The sequence below is a fragment of the Hemiscyllium ocellatum genome, chromosome 9, assembly GCF_020745735.1.
Source record: "Hemiscyllium ocellatum isolate sHemOce1 chromosome 9, sHemOce1.pat.X.cur, whole genome shotgun sequence".
NCBI lineage: Eukaryota > Metazoa > Chordata > Chondrichthyes > Orectolobiformes > Hemiscylliidae > Hemiscyllium > Hemiscyllium ocellatum.
This window is the reverse complement of record NC_083409.1, coordinates 97010632-97037058: the sequence shown is the minus strand read 5'-3', so window position 1 is coordinate 97037058 and position 26427 is coordinate 97010632. Positions and strand designations below refer to the sequence as shown.

The 26427-nt window shown below is 40.7% G+C and overlaps 1 protein-coding gene across 3 annotated transcripts in view; it reads right to left on the bottom strand.

Moving 5' to 3' along the window:
• evi5a (ecotropic viral integration site 5a) overlaps window positions 1–26427 on the bottom strand; it is a 257993-nt gene that overhangs the window by 101204 nt on the left and 130362 nt on the right. For all 3 annotated transcript variants that reach the window (XM_060830595.1, XM_060830597.1, XM_060830598.1), the window contains 3 exons: window positions 10587–10745; window positions 7227–7373; window positions 349–444 (listed from right to left, as the gene is read on the bottom strand). In XM_060830595.1, coding sequence (XP_060686578.1) covers window positions 349–444; window positions 7227–7373; window positions 10587–10745 — 402 coding nt within the window. The remainder of the gene's footprint in view (window positions 1–348; window positions 445–7226; window positions 7374–10586; window positions 10746–26427) is intronic.

Here is a 26427-nt window from a genome sequence, read left to right as displayed (position 1 = left end):
AAAAGCCAGCAAATTTCAATTACAAATGCTTTGCTGCGATAACTCGGTCTACACAGCAATGTGCTCATTTGACGTTCAGTACTCCAAAGCTGGGGAAGGAATTAGGATCCAGGAAAGGTCCTACTTGTAGCTATCAGCTGCAAGCAAACAAGATTGAACTCAAGTTTTGTTACTCTGGAATAGTCAAACAACCTGTCAACGGCAGCAAAACTATTGTCCTCAGACAATTGGTTAAGGTACTGGACAAGTAATGGAAATATAGAAATGTAACTGAGTACTCTTAAACAATACATTTGGAGAGAAGAAATTGATAAGAATTTCATCAATGCTAATTTGTACTTTAAGTACCTGTATCTCCAGGTCAGCAATTTTCTGTTGTAGTTCAACAACGGCTGCTATGCTATCTGCTTCTCGAAGTCTCATCACCATCACATCTTCTTTATTCTAAAATGATATTAAAACTAATCAACTATATGGTAAATAACATATCTGTACTCAAATAAAGACAGATTTTCTATTGGATTAAACAACTTAACAATAATCATTTTAATAGCAATCTATTGAGAAGGATAACATATTGTGTTTAAACATGCATTCCAAAGTTTATGAAATTGGAATCTCCAAAAAGAAAATGATCAGGAGAATAAAAGAAGGAACGGAAGACATTAAGCACAAACTGAAATTGCTGCAAAAACTCAGCAGGTCTATCAGCATCTGTAAAGAGAAAGTAGAGTTTATGTTTCTTCAGAAGGGTCACTGGACTCAAAATGTTAACTCTGCTTTCTTTCCACAGATGCTGATAGACCTGCTGAGTTTTTGCTGCAATTTCCGTTTTTGAATGATCAGAAAGTTTGTCATTTATTTTTCAGATCCAGAGGTGTGAACAATGTGCAGTGAGCATCAAAAAAGACAAGATTCTGAAATTTTCCCACTGCAAGTAATTTTGGAAAAAAAAGAATTCTGTAAAAAAACCAACTGTGGACGCTAGATATCCTTCTGAATACTGGGTTTTGTTTGTAATCAAGACGACTTATTTCAAAGCTATGAAGAATTCCAAAAAATCTTTGCGAAACACCAGGACTCTTCAATTGAGGCATTTACACTTATGGGACATATAACAATTGTGGTTTGATGGAATAGGTTAAGACAAATTAATAGACAGCTCACAAAGAGTGTCTTGGTACAACAAAAAATCAAAGCAATTCAAATCAATAATCTACGAGGAACAGAACTTTTACTCTACAAACAATAAAAACCAAAGCAATATGGATGAAGAAAGTCAGAAACAAAAACAAAAACAACCCCATTCTGAAGAAAGGGCACTGGATCTGAAATGTTAATTCTGCTTTCTCTCCACAGGTACTGCCAGGCCTGCTAAGTTCTTCCAGTAAGCTTTCTTTTTTGCAAATATTACAATTCGCACTAAGTTCATCATGAATGCTCTTTATATCTTACAAGTACCTTTCTATGTCATCCTGTACTGCTCATCTGTATAAGTAGAATAACAATTTATTGAGTCTTTTCTCCTCATTAATGAGATGGGAGCTGGCAAGGCATCTACTGCTTCAATTACCCACAAGATGGTGGTCAGTCACGTTCTGGGGTATCTGACGTCCATGTCATACCTTTACTTTACGTACCTGTATATCCAGGTCAGCAATTTTCTGTTGTAGTTCAACCACGGCTGTTATGCTATCTGCTTCTCGAAGTCTCATTACTATCACATCATCTTTATTCTACCCAATTCTGTTGTTGGGTTCAGACTAGGAGTTATGTTCCCTAAAGGCAGTGGATCAATGCCAATATAGTTCCAAATCAGGGACTGTGTTATTGTGACCAATTAGTGAATATACCCAAACTCAATAATAAAGTACATTTAAAGGGCATAAAACTTTGTCCTCACTATACTTCAATACTGGCCACTATAAAATATCCAATTTCTAAAGCTTTCAATGAGAACTAGTGCCTCAATCATTTGATGCAATCAGCCTGGAGATCATCACTGCTCTCCTCAAAAATACATCACATGAAAGTAGCCCATCAAAGAAAAATGCTAATTTTCATGAAACGAGTGCACTACTCAACACAGTGGCTGTGTGTAACTTGCAATGAATTTAGATATCAGGAAATCAGAGATGCTTGCAGCTAATTCAACTCACATATCAAAATAACGGCAATTTTTGAGTTTGTAGTGTTGTAATCACTTTAAGGCTTTTCTGTTGCAGAAAAAGATCACATTTAGCTAATACCCTTTCATATTAACATGTTTACAATTGCAAAATAAATTATTCTCTTTGAAAGGGAAAATATATTGGGGGTTCAGATGCTAATTTTAATTACAGCTGGATTTACCGGAACACATTGCAAGTAACTTTGCACATTAAAACCAACTGAAGAAACCAAGAGAACTGACCAAGATATGAAGGCTCACATACAACGGTGATTGAAATTCAGAGTTTATTGCGGCATTTACTTGTGGCAGTCTGCTCTTTGGAATTAGAATTGACTTCAGGTATGGTTTTAATGGAACAACTGTCGCACACTCATTAAAACCAAAAGCTGAATGGGATGTGCAAATCCTTTTAGATCAACTTAATTTGGAAACAAAATGCAATAAGAATTTTGGGATGTTGGTGCAACAGTACAGAAAGTTACATCTATAACAGCAGCTGTTCATTTTCTTTCATAAGTAACTTGTGTAATACTCCATTATTAAACAAACCCTTGTTTTTCACTCAAATAAAATACAAAGGATTTACAAAGACTATTTAAAGCAGGCTTGTGAAAAAGAACATTTGACAAAATACCTGAATTATTTCAGTATGTTACTTGGAATCTGGATAAAGATTTTAAAATAGGGTACTCCTGGCGGCACGGTGGCACAGTGGTTAGCACTGCTGCCTCACAGCGCCAGGGACCTGGGTTCAATTCCCGCCTCAGGCGACTGACTGTGTGGAGTTTGCACATTCTCCCCGTGTCTGCGTGGGTTTCCCCCGGGTGCTCCGGTTTCCTCCCACAGTCCAAAGATGTGCGGGTCAGGTGAATTGGCCATGCTAAATTGCCCGTAGTGTTAGGTAAGGGGTATATGTAGGGGTATCGGTGGGTTGCGCTTCGGCGGGTCGGTGTGGACTTGTTGGGCCGAAGGGCCTGTTTCCACACTGTAAGTAATCTAATCTAATCTTAAAACAGAGTTCCACAGTGCACGTTGTTTTTGTAACAGTTTAAAGTGCTGTAAAATAATTTTCTTTCATACAAATGGAAATAGCTACATAATCAGTTAATGTCATTGTATAATTCAGCACAGAAAGAGACCGTTCAGTTAAACCAGTCCATGCTGAATATAATCCAAAACTCAAAGTTTGGGAGAAGATTTGTAGCTCGGGTGCTTGTTGTTGTGGTTCTATTCGCCAAGCTGGGAGTCTTTGTTGCAAACGTTTCGTCCCCTTTCTAGGTGACATCCTCAGTGCTTGGGAGCCTCCTGTGAAGCGCTTCTGTCATATTTCCTTTGGCATTTATAGTGGCTTGTCTCTGCCGCTTCCGGTTGTCAGTTGCTGTCTGCTGCAGTGGCCGGTATATAGGTATCCTTAGTAGCCACACACACAGATGACAAACAACATGAATTTGACTGGGACAACACTACTATTATAGCGCAAGCCAAACAGAGAACAGCCAGGGAATTCCTAGAGGCATGGCACTCATCCACTGATTCTATCAACAAACATATCGACCTGGACCCAATATACCAGCCACTGCAGCGGACAGCAACTGACAACCGGAAGCAGCAGAGACAAGCCACTATAAATGCCGGAGGAAACATCACAGAAGTGCTTCACAGGAGGCTCCCAAGCACCAAGGATGTCACCCAGAAAGGGGACGAAACGTTTGCAACAAAAATTCCCAGCTTGGCGAACAGAACCACAACATAATCCAAAACTGTACTAGTCCCACCTGCCTGCACCTGGCTCAAGTAACCCAAGTCGTGGATTAAATTTTCACTAAACTCGCAGCTCTCTCACCACACATTTACTCTCTGCCACACCTTTTACCCTTACAATTTGAACATTTAATTTCTCACCACAACACATTTTCATCATATTTATGAAAGAAAGGTAAATGGAATGAGTTACAATATGCCATAACCCTTAAAGTAAAATATGAGTGCTAGAAGCAATAGTTACACATAGAGTCATAGACATGTACAGCATGGAAACAGACCCTTCGGTCCAACTTGTCCATACCGACCAGATATCCCAACCCAATCTAGTCCCACCTGCCAGCACCCAGCCCATATCCCTCCAAACCCTTCCTATTCATATACCCATCCAAATGCCTTTTAAATATTGCAAATGTACCAGCCTTCACCACTTCCTCTGGAAGCTCATTCCATACACGTACCACCCTGTGTGAGAAAAAGTTGCCCCTTAGGTCTCTTATATCTTTTCTCCTCTCAACCTAAACCGATGCCCCCCTTGTTCTGGACTTCCTCATCTCAGGGAAAGGACTTGGTCTATTTATCCTATCCATGTCCCTCATAATTTTGTAAACTTATCAGGTCACCGCTCAGCCTCTGATGCTTCAGGGAAAACAGCCCCAGCCTGTTCAGCCTCTCCATATAGCTCAACTCCTCCAACTCTGACAACATCCTTGTATATTTTTTTGAACCCTTTCAGGTTTCACAACATCTTTCCGACAGGACGGAGACCAGAATTACATGCAATATTCCAACAGTGGCCTAACCAATGTCCTGTACAGCTGCAACATGACCTCCCAATTCTTGTACTCAATACTCTGACCAATAAAGGGAAGCATACCAAATGTCTTCTTCATTATCCTATCTATCTGCAACTCTACTTTCAAGGAGCTATGAACTTGCACTCCAAGGTCTCTTTGTTCAGCAACACGCCCTAGGACCTTACCATTAAGTGTATAAGTCTGGCTAAAATTTGCTTTCCCAAAATGCAGCACCTTGCATTTATCTGAATTAAATTCCATCTTCCACTTCTCAATCCATTAGCCCAGCTGATCAAGATCCCGTTGTAATCTGAGGTAACCCTCTTCGCTGTCCACTACACCTCCAATTTTGGTGTCATCTGCAAACTTACTAACTGTACCTCTTATGCTCGCATCCAAATCATTTATGTAAATGACAAAAAGTAGAGGACCCAGCACCGATCCTTGTGGCACTCCACTGGTCACAGGCTTCCAGTCTGAAAAACAACCTTCCACCACCACTTTCTTGTCTTCTACCTTTCAGCCAGTTCTGTATCCAAATGGCTAGTTCTCCCTGTACTCCGTGAGATCTAACCTTGCTAACCAGTCTCCCATGGGGAACCTTGTTGAACGCCTTACTGGAGTCCATAGAGATTACATCCACCACTCTGCTCTCCTCAATCTTCTTTGTTGCTTCTTCAAAAAGCTTAATCAAGTTTGAGAGACATGATTTCCCACGCACAAAGCCATGTTGACTTTCCTGATGAAGGGCTTATGTCCGAAACGTCGAATTTCCTATTCCTTGGATGCTGCCTGACCTGCTGTGCTTTAACCAGCAACACATTTTCAACTGTGATCTCCAGCATCTGCAGACCTCATTTTTTATCCCTAATTGGTCCTTGCCTTTCCAAATACATGTATATCCTGTCCCTCAGGATTCCCTCCAACAACTTGCCCACCACCGATGTTAGGCTCACTGGTCTATCATTCCCTGGCTTGTCCTTACCACCTTTCTTAAACAGTGGCACCATATTAGCCAACCTCCAGTTTTCCAGCACCTCACCTGTGACTGTTGATTATACAAATATTTCAGCAAAAGGCCCAGCAATCACTTTTCTAGCTTCCCACCTGATCAAGTCCTGGGGATTTATCCACTTTTATGCATTTCAAGACATCCAGCACTTCCTCCTCTGTAACATGGACACTTTCCTTACATTGTATATCTTCCATATTCTTTTCCACAGTAAATACTGATGCAAAATATTCATTTAGTATTTCCCCCATTTTCTGCGGCTCCACACAAAGGTCGCCTTGCTGATCTTTGAGGGGCCTTGTTCTCTCCCTAGTCAACCTTTTGTCCCTAATGTATTTGTAAAAGCCTTTTGGATTCCCCTTAATTATATTTGCCGTGTCCCCTTTCTGCCCTCCTGATTTCCTTCTTAAGTGCACTCCTACTGCCTTTATACTCTAAGGATTCACTCGATTTATCCTGTGTATACCTGACATATGCTTCCTTCTTTTTCTTAACCAATCCCTCAATCCAGCATTCCCTACACCTACCATCCTTTCGTTTCACGCTAAGATGAATATACTTGATTTCAAAATAAAAACTTAAAATGCTTTGAGAATCACTTGAATAATGTAATAAAGTTTGTATGTAACTAAGGCAAAGGAAATCGAAGCTTCCAACAGACAACCAAGCCAGGATATGCGGATAGAAATATTGTGCAACCCAATCACTAAAAGCACACATTTGTACATGCAATTTCAATATGGTCAAAGGAGGAGGAAAAACCTTAATCAGAGGATACAGTGACTTTCAACATTTTCAGAACATTTGTTTGCTATTAACATTTTTATCGAATTATCAAAAATAGGCCACGAAAAAAATGGAGTGTCTTTGTTTTAAAGCAAACTTGATGTTAGGAGTACAATTTACTGAACTAAAAGTTTAAGTGATGACATTTTATCAAACACCTTGAAATGTTCAGTGTTTCAAACTCAATCTAAAATTTATGTAAAATGTGATAGGTCAATCACACTCGAGTCAGTTGGTTGATATAAACTTTACACCCATGATTATTTGATATACTCTGTCCATTATATACTTCATAGCAATCCTCTTCAACAAAGTGAAAATAAAGCGAAAGAATTAGTTTCTGACTTGAGGAAAAGGCCAATGAATGATATTGTTCCCAAGATTAATGATGCGGATATTCAAATAGTTACTGGACACGCACTGAGGTATCAAAATACAAGGCAAGATGCATTAAAGAAAATATACAAGGGGAATACATAACTATATCACCCCTAAACATTAAAATCCTTTTTTACTGAAGATCTTCCAAGGCTGTAGATGAGATGGTACTCACTCATAACGACAAATAGCACTGGAACTTTAATTAAAATTTTTAAGTTAGATTCTTAAAAAAATTATTGATTTATACATTTCAATGAACAATGTACCCGAAATTAACTTCAGATGGATGATACATTGAATTAGGAATATACTATACCTTGCAGTCCATCTCAGCTATTTTCCTTTTAGCTTCATTTAATTGAGTGAGTAGTCCTTTATTCTGAGCCGTGAGATATTGCACCTTCTCACGTAGGCTACTGCACTCCTTCTCTGCTCGACATAGCTGGTTACTGCTGATTTGGTTCTGATATTTTCATAAATTAACAGATAAAACAAATTACAAATGCAATTTCAAATTCACATCATATTTTTTCCAATAGCAGTGTTTAAATGCACAGTGTTGATCTTCCTAGTTTTAGAAGGAATGTACTTATATTAGCAGTTTAAAGAAGGTGTACTTAATTGACTTAATTCACTTAAGAATCATTTAACTGAGTCATGGGATTGAGTGTTGTCATATGAGGAAAGAGCAATTCTATAAAATTTAGATGACGACAGATGGTTTGGAAAGTATAAAAACCTGAGGGAAACTGACAAGACTGGATGCTAAATTAATTATAAAAGATAAAATTTTAAAAGAAAAAGATATAAAAGAATTCTAAAAGTTGAAATTATGACTCATTTGGAGAGCAGTAACAGGATAGGTCAGAGTCAGCATGGATTTGTGAAGGGGAAATGGTACTTGACTAATCTTCTGGAATTTTTTTGAGGATGTAACTATGAAGATGGACAAGGAGAACCAGTGGATATCGTGTACCTGGACTTTCAGAAAGCCTTTGATAAAGTACCACATAGGAGATGAGTGAGCACATGGTATTGGGGAAAAATACTGACTTGGATTGAAAATTGGCTGGCTGACAGGAAGCAAAGAGTAGTGATAAACGGGTCCCTTTCGGAATGGCAGTCAGTGACCAGTGGAGTACCACAAGGGTTCGGTGCTGGGACCACAGCTATTTACAATATACATTAATGATATAGATGAAGGTATTAAAAGAAATATCAGCAAATTTGCAGATGATACAAAGCTGGGTGGCAGGGTGAAATGTGAGGAGGATGTTCTGAGAATATAGGGTGACTCGGACATGCTAGGTGAGTGGACGGATGCATGGCAGATGCAGTTTAATGTGGACAAATGTGTGGTTATCCACTTTAATGGCAACAACAGGAAGGCAGATTACTATCTAAATGGAGTCAAGTTAGGTAAAGGGGAAGTACAACAAAATCTAGGTGTTTATGGACACCAGTCAATGTAAGCAAACATGCAGGTACAGCAGGCAGTGAAGAAAGCTAATAGCATGCTGGCCTTCATAACAAGAGGAATTGAGTATAGGAGCAAAGAGGTCCTTCTGCAGCTGTCCAGGCCCTGGTGAGTCTGCACCTGGAGTATTGTGTGCAGTTTTGGTCTCCAAATTTGAGGAAGGACATTCTAACTATTGAGGGAGTGTAGCGTAGGTTCACGAGGTAAATTTCCGGATTGGGGGGACGATCATATGTTGAAAGGTTGGAGCGACTGGGCTTGTATACACTTGAATTTAGAAGGTTGAGAGGGGATCTCATTGACACGCATAAGATTATTAAAAGATTGGACACTCTGGAAGGAGGAAGCATGTTTCTGCTGATGGGTGTGTCCAGAACCAGAAGAGACAGTTTCAAAATAAGGGGTAGACCATTTAGAACAGAGTTGAGGAGAAACGTCTTCACCCAGAGATTCGTGGATATATGGAATGGTCTGCCCCAGAAGGCAGTGGAGGCCAAGTCTCTGGATACTTTCAAGAAAGAGATGAATATAACTCTTAAAAATAGTGGAATCAAGGATTATGGGGATAAGGCAGAAACAGGATACTGATTGTGGATGATCAACCTGAACTACACATCCTTGGATGGGTGTTTGAACATTTTTGAATTAGATAAATATTTGACTAACAGGGGATGTGGAACCACAAATCTTCTCAAAACTCGCTAATTAACAGGGGAGTCCAAGGTTATTGGGTTAGATAGAAATCTAGAGTCGAGGTCACAATCAAATTAGTTCTGATCTTATCAAATTTCAGAATAGGTTTGAGGGGTAAAACATTTTTCAGCTTTTAATTTGTACACATGGGCATATCTTAGTTCCCCCTTCCATGTGCTTTATGAGCGTGGGAAATGAGATTTTCTGGAAGACTGTAGTTAATATATCTGAAGCCATTTACACATCTTTCCCCTATCTACATTATTTAGTATGATGGCATTTCTCATAATCCTTCGTCTGGACCAAAATGCACATTCGGAACTTCTGGCAATGCGAAACCTGGACTATTAGCTGTCAATAGCAACGTGCACCTCAAAAGAAATCCTGCCCACATCATTTTAACTGTATTCGAGCACAGATTTCCTATTTTGATGACACCAGTTTGAATTCGGTGCTCTCAGCAGGGGATCTTTGGTATCTATGAACAGGATAAACAGTAGAGGGGCTGATCAAAGAAGAAAGAATGTAAAGCAGGAAATCAAAGGAGGGAAATTTAATCACAGTATAAATTGTATGAAGACAGGGATATCCACAATACAGGAAGAACACAAATCGAAAATCTTTTAGCAAACAGCATATCCTATCAGCTGCTCACAATAAAAAAAATACTGACCGCATCCAAAAGGTAAAATGTGCAAGTGTCCAATATAGATGCGATTCCACAATTAGCCAGCACATGCTGGGTATTCCTGAATGTGCAAACAATGATATTGGCAACAAATTTAAAACTATCAACTGGGCACACAGTGGGAGCTACATATTTTAATGTATAGGGCCCTGTTCTTTGCAGAACGACAGTACATGTTCACACACACTGCCTGCTTCAACTCAACAAAACAGATCACTAGCGAATTTCTCAGGAAAATGACGTGGCCAGAGTCAAATTGCCTTGTTTAAAATTTAAACAAAGTCTGGCAGTTAGCTGCCAATCAATCGTCACTAATTGGTGTCGTCTCCACATGCCACCTCTTGCAACATGACCTTTCATTTTCTGCAATAATCTTTGATGATACTTTATTAAATGTCTCTGAAATCTAAGTACAATATATCTACCAGTTGCCCTTTTTTGAAGCAATCTGTTATGTTATCAAAGAATTCCAAAACATTGACACATGATTCCTCTTTTTGTTTTATTTTTAAAGTTTAGCCTCAGAGTGAGATATTGTATACTTCAGTTACAGAACTGGAATGATGAAACTGGAGTTCAAGACCAATTTTCTGAAGACATCAGGGTAGGGATAAAGAGTTATGAGAAAAACTGAAATGGATTCAAGTTAAGGTCTAACATATTTGTGAGTGAGTTACCTACTTAATTATCTCACCACTGCCCAAAAGAGGATAGAATAAAATTGAAAGAGGAAAGAATTTTCAGAAAAAAAACCTAATCAAGTTAAATCTATTCAGTAAATTCTATTCCATGACAAAACTAATCCAAGTTATTTATACCTGTGTTTCAAGTTCCAGCATTCTTTGTTTAACTTCTTTCAGTTCAGCCTGTGTTTCAGCTCCTCTAAGGCGCACTGTCATCAGTTCATCTTGCAGCTCACTCACAGCATTCTTCCGTGGGGAGTCTTTCCACCTGCCTGTAGTTCGAGCCAAATGACGCTAGGGATAATTTGAGAATTGGAGTGAGTTTTATCAATGTCTGTGGTCACACATACCAATTCAAGTATAAGTTCACATCATTTTACAGCTTAAAAGGACATATAAATCCTTTCAGTATATCTTTTTAATATGGCATGCCATTTCCTTGCAAAACAGATAGATACTGTTGAGGGGAAAGTCCTCTTGGAGAAAGCAGCAACAGCTAAATTTGTTGCAATACAATTGGCTCTGCTGCACAGGGAGGGAATACAGAGTGTGGGAATGCAACACTTATATGGGATTCAAGTGAAATAGACATTTCTGTTGTCATAGATGAGACTCCAAGATGGTACACTACCTCCCTGGAATTAGAGTCAAGAAAGTTTCAGAGCAGCTACAGGACATTCTGGAGGGGGAAGAACAGCCAGTGGTTGCGGTACATATTGGTACAAACGATATTGGTTTTAAAAAAAAAAGATGAGGTCCTAAAAGGATGGAGTTATTAGAAATAAGTTGAAAAGTATAACCCCAAAAGATAGTGATCTCAAGATTATGGCCAGTGCCACAGGCTAGTCAGAGTAGAAATAGCAGAATATATCAGGACGAACATGCGGCTAAAGAGATAGCGCAAGGAGGAGGGTTTCAGATTCCTCAGGGATTAGAACTGGTTCTGGGGAGGTGGGACCAGTACAAATTGAATGGATTACATCTGGGCAGTACTAGATCTGATGTCCCAGGGGAAGTATTTACTAGAGTGCTTGTGGAAGCTAATATGGCAGGGGGATGGGAATCTAAGCAAGGAGTCAGAGAAAGGGGAATCCCACACCAAGAACAAAAGGCAGGGGAACAAAACAAGGTGACAGGCAGAGAAATCAAGGGCCAGGATCAAACAGGGACATTGTGAACAGTAATGGGAATGGGGCAAGAAAAGATTTTTTTAAAAAAAACAAGCCTTAAGGCACAGAACATATGTAATAAAATGGATGAATTAATCATGGTGACAACAGGTATGATATCATTGGTATTATGGGGACATTGCTGCAGAGTGACTCGGGATGGGAAGTGAATATTTGGGGTATTCCATGTTTAGGAAGGACAGAAAAAGGTAACGGCAGTGGAGTTGCATTGCTGGTTAAAAAGGAAGTTAATATAATAGTCAGGATGGATGTTAATCTCGATGATGTGGAACCTGTATGGGTGGGGCTGAGAGACACCAAGAGGCAATAAACATTAGTGGTGGTTTTGTATAGACACCCAAACTGTAGAGGGGATTTTGGGAATGGCACTAAACAGGAAATTAGAGATGCACGCAATAAAGAAATGTAATTATGAACAACTCTAATCTGTATCTTGATTGAGCAAAATAAATTAGTAGCAATACTACATGAGGAATGCCTGGAGTGTATACAGAATGGACCAATATATCAGGGAACTAACTAGAGACTAGGTCATTCGAGACTGAACTGAGAAAGGAATAATTGGCAATCTAGTTGTGCAAGCCCCCTTGGGGAATGAGCAATCTTAGTGATAGACTTTTTATCGTGATGGGGAATTCTAATAGAGGAAAGCACAATGGTATGAGGCTCAAAATGGCTATGATTGATAGGAGGACATGATTCAAAGGAATGATGGCGAAGATGCAATGGCAAACATTCAAAGAGTGCATAAGTGAACTGCGACAACTGTTCATTCCTGTCTGGAGCAAAGTACAATGGTCAAACCATGGCTTACAAGGGAAATTAGAAATACTATTAGATCGAGTGAAGAGGCATACAAACTAGTCAGAAAAAAAAATGAAAGACCAGAGGAGTGGAAGCAGTTTAGAATTCAGCAAAAGAAAACAATTTGAGTAAAGGAAAATAGAGTACTTGAGTAAGCCTGTGTGGAACATGAAAAATAACTGTAAAACTTTCTTTAAGTATCTGAAGAGAAAAAGTTTGAAGACAAATGTACATCCAGAGAGAGGGAAACGATGAAATGGCTTATGAACTAAATATATACTTTGGTTCTGTGTTCACAAAGAGAGTCACAATGTTGGAAAATACAAGGTATGGTGAGGAAACCAAGGCATACAATATTTGTAACGAAAATGTGTTAGGGAGGTTGACAGAAGGTAGAACATAGAACAATATGGCGCAGAGCAGGCCCTTCGGCCCTCGATGTTGCGCTGACCTGTGAACTAATCTAAGCCCATCCCTCTATGCTATCCCATCTTCATCCATGTGCTTCTCCAAGGAATGCTTTAAATGCCCCTAAGGTGGCTGAGTTAACTACATTGGAAGGCAGGGCATTCTACGCCCTTACCCCCCCCCGAGTAAAGAACCTGCCTCTGACATCGGTCCTAAATCTATTGCCCTTCAATTTGTAGTTATGTCTGCTCGAACAAGCTGATGTCATCATCCGAGGAAAAAGATGGTCTACCCTATCTGATCATCTTGTATGTCTCTATCAAATCCCTCCTTAGCCTTCTTCTCTCAGTCTTTCCTCAGAAGACCTTCACTCCATACCAGGCAATATCCTGGCAAATCTCTGCACCCTTTCCAATGCTTCCACATCCTTTCAGTAACGGGGTGACCAGAACTGTAGACAATATTCTAAGTGCGGCTGCACTAGCACTTTGTACAGTTTCAGCATGACCTTACAGCTCCGGAACTCAATCTCTCTACCAATAAAACCTAACACCCTCCACTTGCCATTTCTCAGCCCAATTCTACAGTTTATCCAAGTCTCCCTGCAACCTGCAACATTCTTTCACATTGTCCACCACTCCACCTATGCCTGTGCCCAAGTCGTTTATAAAAATGACAAACAGCAGTGATCCCAAAACAGATTCTTGTGGCACACCACTAGTAACCGGACTCCAGGTTGAATATTTTCCATTAACCACCACTCGCTATCTTCTTATAGAAAGCCAGTTTCTAATCCAAACTGCTAAATCACCCTCAATCCCATGCCACTGCATTTTCTCCAACAGCCTACCATGTGGAACCTTATCAAAGGCTTTACTGAAATCCAAACTGCCCTATCCTCATCCATGTGCTTGGTCACCTTCTCAAAAAACTCAATGAGGTTTGTGAGACACGACCTGCCCTTGACGAAACCATGTTGACTATCTGAAATCAAACTGTTACTTGCTAGACGATTATAAATCCTATTTCTTATAATCCTTTCCAAGACCTTTCCTACAACAGGCTCATGGTCTATAATTACCTAGGCCATCTCTACTGCCCTTTTCGAACAAGGGCACAACCTTTGCAATCCTCCAGTCCTCTGCTACTAAACCTGTACACAATGATGACTCAAAGATCAAACCCAAAGGCTCCAACATCATCTCCCTAGCTTCCCAGAAAATCCTTGGACAAATCCCATCCAGCCCAGGGACTTGTCTACTTTCACTCCTTCTATAATTTATAACACCTCCTCCTTACTAACCTCAATCCTTTCAAGTCTAATTGCCTGTTTCTCAGTCTTCTCGTCTACAATATTCTCCTTTTCCTGAGTGAAAACAGATAAGAAATATTCGTTTAGCACCTCTCCAATCTCTATAGGGTCCACACACAATTTCCCACTTCTGTCTCTGACTGACCCTATTCCTACCCTCTTCACCCTTTTATTCCTTATATATCTATAGAAAGCTTAGGGTTCTCCTTTATTCTACCTGCTAAAGACTGCTAACGTCCTCTTCTTAACACTCTCTTTAAATCCTTCCTAGCTACTCTGTAACTCTCCATCACCTTATCTCAACGTCACAGAAACCTCCTTCTTCTGCTTAACAGCCTCCCTGCCTGACAGGAACATATCTATCAAGGACACGCAATATCTATTCCTTAAACTAGCTGCACATTTCGATTGAACCCATCCCCACTCTATGCCTCCTTAGTCTTGCCTAAACGCATTATAATTGCCCTTCCCCCATCTGTAACTCTTGCCCTGTCCCTTTCCATCGCTAAACTAAACGTAACCAAATTAGGGTCACTCTCTCCAAAGTTAAATCATTAAATCAAACACCTGGCCTGGTTCATTACCAAACACCAGATCTAGTGTGGCCTCTCCTCTTGTCGGCCCTTCAACATACTGTGTCAGGAAACCCTCCTGCACACATTGGACAAAAACATCTAACATACTAGAGTTATAGCATTTCCAGTCAATGTTGGGGAAGTTAAAGACCCCAAAATGACCACCCTGTTCCTTTCACTCCTACCTAGAATTGTTTTGCCAATCCTCTCTACTACATCCCTGAAACTCTGCGAATGCCTATAAAAATCTCCCAGCAATGTGACCTCTCCTCTCCTGTTTTTAACCTTAAACCATACCGCCTCAGTCGATGAGCCCTCGTTAAAAGTTCTTACAGCTATCGTTTTACTGTCCTAGACTAACAAGGCCATACCTCCCCGTCTTTTACCGCCTTCCCTGCTCTTAATGAAAGGTCTAAACCCAGAACCTGCAACATCCATTCCTGACCCTGCTCTATCCATGTCTCCAAAATGGCCACAACATCAAAGTCCCAGGTACCTATCCATACTGCAAGCTCACCTACCTTATTTCGGATACTCCTGGTGTTGAAGTAGACACACTTCCAACCAGGTACTGTCTGCCAGCACATTCCTGTGACTGTGAAATCCCTCCGTACTCTCAGCCATGATCATAATTCAGTTTCAAGTAATTTTCCTGATTTATAACATTATAAATCTCTATTGCTTCTTTTTAATCTAAATGGAGAAGATTTGCTAAATTTCGCTCCTTGCTGTGCATGGACATTAGTGCCTGAAAATATCAAGTCAAATATTGATAAACTCTGATGGCATCAAAGGTTATTGAGTAACAGGCAAGTCTATGGATTTGCAGACAAGCCGGTTTCGCTGAATTGCAGAACAGGCTCGAGGGGCTTAAAGTCTTCCCCAGATCCTCATCTTTTCATTGCTTGTTGCATTAGAAACATTGTTTATGATTCTGACCGGTCTTATACAAGATGTAGTTTGACCAGAACACTACAGGCCAGTTTGATAGGATTTTCTGACTTGCATTTTTCTAGATGGACTACAAGTCATCAATTAACCGCAATTACCCTTCTACACTGGTTGAGTACAAAGTACCTAGTCACTGAGAGGTGTAATGGCCCACATTTTCCTATGGTTAGATAGTTGATCCTGCAGCACAGATAGAAATTGCTTGTCAGGACTCTGCAGAATCTCTGATGCAGCAAACTGAGGGAAATACATAGGAACTGAAGATTCAAACAGGCAGTTCGCCTGTGCTTGGAACCCTCCAGAAGCATCCATTCAAACTGGAGGACTGGGAGTGTTCCACTGCAGTCAAGAGTCACTGAGGAAACATTAGACAATTAAAAACCAAGTCTGAAGTAATTATTAACTAGAACCCCTAACTTACCCCTAACTATAACTCGCCCAGACCTTATACACCCTCCAGATCCTGACTCGACACCCACTCTGGGTTGCTGGACCCAACATCCCTCAGCTCCATCCTCTGCCAGACCTGACATGCTGCTGCCATTCCCCCCCCCGACCTACTTTTTCCTTGTTGGTTGACAACCTGAAACATTCTATCATCCACTCGGTGCCCTAGAACACTACCCTCACACTTGGCCCGCAAATGGATCATGTCATAGGAGTTGTCAAAGCGTCTGTCTGTATTGCTGACATTTCAATCACAGCAGACAGCAAATACTGCTACAAGAAAAGGGGGTGGCATTCGGCAACAACCCTGTATGACAAGGAACCTGTTATTTTTAAGATGACTTCCCTTCTTCTGAAGGAGCCATGATTGGAACTGACTGCCAAATACGTAGAGCTCTTTCTTAACATGAGCAAGGTGGTAATCTCACTGTGAAAATTGGAAAATCTGGTCCAACATCTGTGTGATTCTGCGAAACTTAATTTTTTATTAGATGCGTAGATGAACTTTTGGATAACTAATAGACATTTACTTCCTGTGGGGGAGGAAAGAATACGCTCAGCAACATTTGAAAATCAGAATTTTGAACGATTGCTAACCACCAAGATACAATATCATAGACAATTCAACTGATTGTTCAAACAGTGATGCCCTGAGTAAGTCCACAACACAATCTCAGGATTCAGATAAACTTGTAGACCAAGAAAACTCAAGTTGCTTGCAACTTTAAATTACATTTCTGCCTCCGGATCACTCATGTCTCCTTTTTATCTATTTATATTTTCTCATTATTTCAATATTTGTCAATCAAATCACAGTTCATTTGAAATGGCATCCATTCGTGATTTACCACAAAGGTAACCTCAAAGTACACCTGAGAATTTGGATGTATTCAAAAAGTCTAAAATTCGTTCAACTACAATACAGATTAATTCTTCATCTAAAATCTCACCGAATGGGCCAGTTCATTAAGCCATTACTGATGTCGTATTAACATGTCTTGGAGATTGCCAACTAATCTTAGCTGAATATTTGAATGCTAAAGTAGCTCCTCAATGCCCTTGGTCTGGGAAGGGTTTAAAAGGTCAGAAATTCCAGTCTTCATTTTCATGTTTCAACTTAAGCAGGACGTTTAAGAATTAATATTGGTGTCAACAGATTTGGCTTTAATCGCAATGTCTTTCATCACTGACAACATACCAATACTCTGTTGCATAACCAGACCGATCACAAGGTACCCACAGGACATACCCAGCAACTTCTGGAAAGGGAGAAACTTGTGAAGGAAAGGATTTTTGACTTCATTCTTCTTCGTCCTATACAGTATGTACATGCTTCCAACATTTCACTCGGTCAAATTTCAATATTTGGCAGGAGAATCGATGTTTCGGGCAAAAGCCCTTCATCAGGAATGAGGATGGCAGCTGAGGGAGTGGTGAGATAAATTGGAGGGGAGGATGAAGCTGGGGTGGAGGGGAAGGTAACAGAGTGCAATAGGTAGAAGGAGGTGGGGGTGATGACGATAGGTCAGAGAGAAGGGTGAAGTGGATAGGTGGGAAGGAAGTTGGAAGGTTGGAACTGGGATAAGGTTGGGGGGGGGGGGTGCGAAGGGAAATGAGGAAACTGGTGAAATCCACATTGATGCCGTGGGTTTGGAGGACCCTGAGGCTGAAGATGAGGCATTCTTCCTCCAGGCGTCAGGTGGTTCGGGAGTGGTGGTGGTTCAGGATCCACATGTCCTTGGTGGAGAGGGAGGCGGCAGGGGTGGTGTTGAAGCGTTCGGCCATGGGGAATTAGGCTGGTTGGTGTGGGTGCCCTGCAGATGTTCTCTGAAGCATTCTGCGAGTCGGCATCCTGTCTCCCCAGCGTAGAGGAGACCACATCGGGAGCAACCAATACAGTAAATGACATGTGTGAAAGTGCAGGTAAAACTCTGATGGAAGTGGAAGGCTCCTTTGGGGCCTGGGATAGAGTGAGGGGGGAGGTGTGGGTGTAGGTTTTGCATTCCCTGCAGTGGCAGGGTAAGGTGCTGGGAGGGGTGGGTGGGTTGGTTCTGAGGAGCAGGAGAAACAACATTTCAGGCAAAAGCCCTCCTCACTTTTGCATGGTTCATGATGATTGCTACATGCAGTGCTAAAGACAGTAATAACATTACTTCAGCATCGATTGTGAACTTTCAAAACCTACGACTAATGCTTTCCAAATGCATGCACACACTGGCCACTATTGTATGTCAAAAGCATCATAGAAATATAGATAAATTGCACTAAGTCAATCATATCCTTTGTGGTAAAAGTTAAGTAGCATGATGACATTCTGGTTTACTAAAATAGTACACCAGGCAGATCAGTAAACCAGTTCAGACTGTTATCCAATTTTTTTTCTTTCACTGTTAGAAAGATCTATACACAAATATCAAAGGTTAGAGGATAAACTATATAGTATGTAGAAAATTAGTTTGCTTTTCAATTTTGGCTGCTTGACAATTCAGTCTACATTTACTACAATGTATGGCAGTATTAAATCTTCAGTTAATTAAATAGTATCCGTGTTGCCACCTACAGAATCAAAGTTGTCAGATAACTGAACTAATGAACTCTTCAGCTTTCATTCTTAAACAAAGTAGCTGAATGAAATGAGAACTGCCACAACCACATTATTCTTATTGGGCACTTGAGAAATCTCAAATTCTCAGTGAGATGAAGCATCATAAAGTAAGATCATATCTTAAGAGTAAAGAGATTTTCACACAGTCACAGTCATTCCATTCATTATACGTCACAGAGCTGGCAACAGAGGTAATGAACATCTCCTCGTCAATCATGACTTTTTCCAGTATAAAAAAAATCATTCACTTTACATAGGACTGGAGGTGCATAGACCAGACCAGTACAAGTGGCAGGTTCAGTCCCTGATAGGCACTGGTGAACCAGTTGACTGGTTGAGAAAATCCTCTCAGAGGTACAACATGTCTTTAGACTGTCCAGAGAAACCTCAGACTAGCAGAGGAGACTAAGAAAGATGACAAGATTAACAACAGATATATTTCATTGCATTCATCATCAACTTGACCAATGCATTTTATTCACTAAGTTGGAAAGCTCTATGGACCCAGCTCAAAGATTGTCAAGAAACTTCTTCACAATCTTGCAAACTCATGCTAAATGTGATTATTATTGTGTGGGGGAAAATCCAGACTGGAGTTATGCAAGCCTGTATGATAGACCCCATACTACCTACAACTTACCTGACAATAACCATACATCTCAAAGATCTAAAATCCAGTGTCAACATTAAATACTGTCTAGATAAAAGACTCTTTAACCTCAATTGCCTGTGTTAAAACTAAACTGACTTTACATGCCTGTGGTATCATTGTCAGATCTGAAGTTGCACCAGATTTGCAACTATTCTCATTCTCAGTCGACCTTTGAACATTACCAAATCAAAACTCATATCAGCCCATAACTGGGATTGTACAAATATCCCAGCTCCCAAATATTTGATGTGGACATTCTGGAATTTGTTGGGAATACTTCTAAAACCTGGCAGCAACAGTTCTCACAAGGGTGCCATTGTTGAGGAGATTCAACACTGGGTCAGCCTTGTGAGCTCAACTGGACAACACAGGCCTCTGATATTCAGAAAAGTCCGAAGATTCAGTGCAGCTATTATTCTATCAGATGTCAGTGGGATATGGTCCAAGAAATTTCATCAGGAATCTGTGCACACCTCTGGATTCAATGCAAGGACCAACAAACAAATGCTAGTGCCTTTCTTAAAGTCAGCTTTCAAAGCATTCAGGCAAAACTGTTACAAAATTAACTTAAATGGACTTGAGATACTTCCTAATAAGCCTGTTCAGAGATGGTTTTACACCTCACTGAGCAAAGTGGGACTTCATCTCTGGCCTCCTGGTTTATAGGTACCATTGCATCACAAGAGCACATTATTCAATGGACTCCACAATATGCCCATACGGCTGAAGCCTTCCAGCCATGTGCAGTTTGCCTCACCCTCAAATATTTAGTGTTCCAGGGCAGGGCAAAGAAAATTCTTCAAAGACACACAAGCTCTGCTTGAAGATTGGCGGCATTAGCATTAATGACTGAGTGAAGCTTGTAACCAATGGTTCAGAATGGTAACCTGTTCATCAAGGCAGCACATTTTGGGCCACAGCATTACAATGAGGCAGAGCAGTGAATCCTGCGCTTCACGACTTGCAAAGGTCGGCTCTGAACTGCAGACCTCAGATGGTAATCCAGCACCTTTGCCCACCAAATTACAAAATGATCTGCTAAGGAATGGCAGAGATGATTTTTCTGAAAAGCATCATTATTGCTTTTCTCATTCTTCCACGAACAAACCATCAAAGTCTTTGAGCTGGGTCCATAGAGATTTCCGACTTATTGAATAAAATTGATGATAAATACAATGAAATATATCTGTTGTTAATCTTGTCGTCTTTTCATGTGCGTTGAAACAGTGTATGAAAATAAATGTTTCGAGATACAGGGCACTAAGCTGAGCACTGTTCAGTTGAGAAAAGGCAAGTAATTCTTGAAGTTTCCCACTTTCAAATGCATCATCATTCAGTTGGGTAAACCCTGGCAACACATTTGGGAACCCCATCTTACTATCAACCTTCATTAAAGCTATTCCTAAGTCAGAAGGACATAGTTTAATGAAGTGCATCTGCCCCAGTCTGGTCAAATCAGCAAGGCCAAATAAAAAGGGAAATCTCATCAACAAGTCTTTGCAGACTGAACAACCAGGGACAGCATATTCCCAAAATCCAAATTCATCTTCGCCTAACATTTCCACATGCACACTTGTGTGTATCAGGCTCGAAAACTTGAGCTCTTCTATATCTTTACCAGCACTTGAACTGTTACCCTGGATGGAATTAGCTAATGAAGGTGAGGAAGAGTATGAATTCTGACCAATTTGCCATATTTTAGGCAGTATGTACATCATTTAATCTGTTGGGAATGTTTTCCAGATTATTAGCAAATTGCCAACTTGAAGATAGTATCTTGCGTAAGAAAGTATCTTGACGCAATGCAACAAGTTCACATAGAAGGGAGACTCAACGGAGATTAGAATATAGAAGAACATAGAATAGTACAGCACAGACAAGACCACTCAGCCCTCAATGTTGTGTCAACCTATTCTACTCCAAGATCAGACTAACTATAGAACATACAACAGTCTGTTGCTGGACTGTTAATCCAGAGATCCAGGTAAAAATACGGGTCTGGCCAGGGACGCCATAATCCAGCGATGGAATTAAAAACAAAATATCAGTCTTGTGAAAAGGACAAGAGTTTCAGGTGAACCAAACATAGGAGCAGAATTAGGCCAATCAGCCCATTGAGTCTGCTCTGCCATTTGATTACAGCATATATTTCTCAAACCCATTCTCCTGTCTTCTCCATAACCTTTGATCTTCATACTAATCAAGAACCTCTTAAATGCATTTGGTGACTTTGTTTCAACAGCCCTCTGCAACAAAAGGTTCCACAGATTAACCGCCCTCTGGCTGAAGAAATTCCTCATCTGCCTTCTATAGGGTCACCTCTTCACTCTGAGGCTGTGACCTCACATCAAAGTCACACCTACGAGTGGAAACACCTTCTCCACATCCACTCTACCCTGGCTTCTCAGTATTCTGTAAGTTTCTATCAGATCCTCCCTCAGACTCATACAGACGTACAGCACAGAAACAGACCCATCGGTCCAAGTCATCCATGCTGGCCAGAAATCCTAAATTAATCTATCCCATTTGCCAGCACTTGCCTATATCAGTCTAAACCCTTTCTATTCATACACACATCCAAAGCCTTTTAAATGTTGTACCAGCCTCCACCACTTCCTCTGGCATCTCATTGCATACACACACTACACTGTGAAAAAGTTGCCCCTTAGGTCCCTTTTTTATCTTTCTCCTCTCACCCGAAACCCATGCCCTCTCGTTCTGGACTCCACTAACCCATGGAAAAGACCTTGTCTATTTAACCTAACCATGTCCCTCATCATTTTATCAACCTCTATAAGGTCACCCCTCAGCCTCCGACACTACAGCCTATTCAGCCTCTCCCTGTAGCTCAAACCCTCCAACCTTGGCAACATCCTTGTAAAACTTTTTTGAACCCATTCAAGTTTTACAACATCCTTCTTATAGGAGGGAGACCAGAATTACATACAATAATTCAAAGTGGCCTAACCAATGTCCTGTACAGCCACAACATGACCTCCCAGCTCCTATACTCAATGCTCTGACCAATAAAGGAAAGCACACTAAACACCTTCTTCATGATCCCATCTTTCCCCACTCTGAATACATATCCAGAGTCCTCACATGATATGCCCTTCATCCCTGCGATCATTCTTGCAAACCCTCTCTCAATCCTTCCTTTGCCAGCACATCCGTCCTTTGATACGGGGTCCAAACTGCTCTCAATATTCCATCAAAACGTTATACAGCCTCAACAGTACATCTCTGCTTTTGTATTCTTGCCCCCTTGAAATGTATGCTAACATTGCATTTGTCTTAACTATCAACTGAAACTGCACAGAATCCTTAACTAGGATTGCCAAATCCCTTTGTGCTAAAGATTTCTGAAGTTTTTCATCATTTGGAAAGTAATCTGCATCTTTATTCTTCTTATCAAAGTGCATAACCTCACACTTTCCCACACTGTATTCCATCTGCCACTTCTTTACTCATTCTTCTAGCCTAAGTCCTTCTGCAGTCTCCCTGCTTCCTCAATACCATCTACCCCTCTACCTCATCCTTGTGCCAACTACAAATTTAGCAACAATATCCTTATTCCTTTGTCCAGATTGTTCATGTATAAAATGAATAATTGTGGTCCCAATGCAGACCCCTGTGGAAATCCACTAATCACCAGTTGCCACCCTGAAAATGACCACTTTAATCCTACTCTTTGCACTCTGTCAATCAACCATTCATTTACTCATGCCAGTACCTTGTCTCCAACACCATGGGCTCTTACCTTAGTTAGCAACCTCTTGTGCAGCACTTTGTCAAAGGCCTTCTGGAAATAAAATTGGTCACCTCCATGGACTGTTCATTGTCAGGCATAGCCTCCGCTTGACAAAGTTGTGCTAACTCAGCCCTATTTTACCATGCACATCCAAGTACTCTGCAATCTCATCCTTAATAACGGATTCTTAAAATCTCACCAAGGTCAGGCTAATGGGCCTATAGTTTTCTATCTTCTCCCTATCTCCCTTCATAAACAGTGGTGTGACATTAGCAATTTCCAGTCCTTTAGGATCTTTCCTGACTCCAGTGATTCCTGGAAGATGAGGATCAATGCCTCTACAATCTCCTCAGCTATCTCCTTCAAAACTCTGGGGTATAGTCCATCTGGTCCAGGTGACCCATCCACCTTCAGACCTTTCAGATTTCCCAACACCTACTCCTTAGTCATGGCCATTACATTCATCACTGCCCCTGACTCTCAAAGTTCTGGCAGACTGTTGTCTTCCATTGTGAAAACTGATGCAAATTATTCCGTTCCTCTGCCATAACCATGTTCCCTACTACTACTTCTCCAGCTTCTATTTCCAGCAATCCAATGTTCACTCTTCCCTCTCTTACCTTTAAATATCGAAAAAAACTCTTACAATCTTCTTTTATAATACTGCTAGATAACTCACCTATTTCATCTTCTCCACCCATTGCATTTCAGTTTGCCTCTACTCTTTTTTTAAAAGCTTCCCACTAATCTTCACCACACTATATGCTTTTTGTTTTCCTTTTATGCTGCCCTGATGTCCTTTATCACTCATGGTTGCCTTGCCTTCCCCTTAATATGTTCCATCTTCCTTGGGATGAATTTCTGCTATACCTCCCAAATCACCCTCAGAAACTCCTTGCCATTCTGCTCCACAGTCTTCCTTGCAAGACTTCCCTTTGATTCAATTCCAGCCAGCTTCTCCCACATATCTTTGCAGTTACCTTTACTTAGGATTCCAGCATCTCCTAATCAAACTGCAGGGTGACTTCTATCAAACTGCTCCCTGGAGACTCTTTCACCTTAAGCTCCCTAAACGAATCTGTCTCATTATACATCACAAAATCCATTCCCTAGAGGGCTCTACCTCAAGCTGCTCCAAAAAAAAATTGTTGAAATTCCACGAATGCCTTTCCTTGAGATCCACTACTAACCTGATCAGAGCTACCAGTCCACTTGAACATTGAACATCCCCACGATTATTCCAGTAATGCTTGCTTACGAGCATTTTCTATCTCGCGATTTATTCTCTTCCCTACATCTTGACCACTGCTGGAGGCCTGAACACAACATCCATCAGGGTCTTTTGTGCTTTGGTTCCTCAACTCTTCCCACATCTCTCCCAACTCTATATATTACTTTTTGCTATCAATTTATTTTCCTACTAACAAGGCAATACTCTGCCGCCGCCAACACGATCTGCCCAACCCCCCACACAACACACACACACACACACGTCTTTCCTTTCGATAGGACACAGATCTTTGGATATTTAGCACTCAGCCCTGATTCCCCTTGGAACAAAATCAGTGATACCCATAAAATACCAACCATGGGAGTTAAATGGAATTGTGGGCATGTGCACCACATTCAACAATTTGAGAACTGGGTGGAAAACAAGAGACAGAACAGCCAGTCAAGAAGCTGACAAATTCACTCTGCACCTCCTTGACCTGCTGCAGTCCATGTGGTGAAACTATCCAAGATTGCTGTTCGTATCCTTATATACAAATGAGGAGGACACAATTTGACTGGGACAACTCATCCATCCTCTGACAAGCTAAACAGAGACACGCACGAGAACTCCTAGAGGTTTTGTATTCTAATTAGAACTCCGTCAATATACAGAGTGATTTGGACCCCATCTACCATCCTCTGAGAAAAAGAACCAGAAATGATATTACCACCTTAAGAAACCAAAACACATAAAAATCAGGACATAACACCAGTGCTTCACCAGAGGCTCAGTAATGATGGTACCTAGTATAGTGACGAAACGTCTGAAAACGAACCTTCCCGTTCAGTGAGCAAACTTAGATACACATCCATCGTGCCAACCAATTTCAAATTATGCTGCAAGCTCATTTACCTTGTTTCATATGCTGTATACATTTAAGTACAACACTGTCAGTCCTGAGTTGGCTGTCCCCTTTCTCATAATAGTCCCCTTTACCTGCTGCACCTGAAGTTAGATTCCAGAGCCTTTTCATACTCTGTCCTATTACTCATCTGGAAACTTCAAAACCTCAGCTAAGCCCTTCCCCCATGTTTAACTTTTTCTATAATTTTCCATGTCACTGAACACACCACCCCACCATTTAGTTTAAAGACCTATCAACAGTCCAGCTATGTGATTCACCAGGACTTAGGTCTTAGCTTGACTCAGGTGGAGCCCATCCCATTGGAACAACTCCCTCCTGCCCCAATACTAGTGCCAATGTTGTATAAATATGAATCGGTTTCACCCAATGATAACCCATCTCAGAAGGCTAATGAAGATCATTAAGTTTTACCTTCCCCATTAGTGAGGTGATGAGATAATTATGAAATCATTCGGGCTCATTTTAGCAGAATGAATCTTAACATTATCTTTCGTCCACACTCGGCTGCAAACAGATAGCTCATCTCCTTTTGTCAGTTTTAGATGGGATATCTATATGGATGTGTGGGTCCAGAAGCTTTTAGAAATACTATCACGTAATTAGTCTCAGCCCCACTTTGAGTACATCAAGACTGTCCATTTTCAAAAGGAAAATTTGAACCAGAAAGCATAGAATAGAAATTGCTGAGAGATTTCTGTTCAAGCCTGCTGGCTAGGACAGTCTATGTGGACATGCACTGTTTCACTATCTAAGGATTACATTAGAATTATGCCAAATAACTGTCCATTCATCAGCAAGCATCCTCACTTCTGATCTCATTATAGAAGGAAGCTTAATGATAATGATGATGATTCGGCCTTGGATACTACCTTAAGTATACGTATAGTGATAGCCTGGCACTTAAGTGAATCAGTTCCAACAGCATAACTATCTTCCTTTGTTCTAGACATGACTGACCAGTGGAGACCTTTCCCCAATTCACCCAAAGTGTTTACCCAGATACCCTGTATTTAGTATTTTCCTCAACAAATTGTTAAAACACGAGTTAACCCTCTTGCAACAAAGAAAAGATTTATCCTGTGCAGTAATCTGTAAAAATTCAAGTGGCCAAGTAAAAATTAACAACATTAAGAAATAAAATAT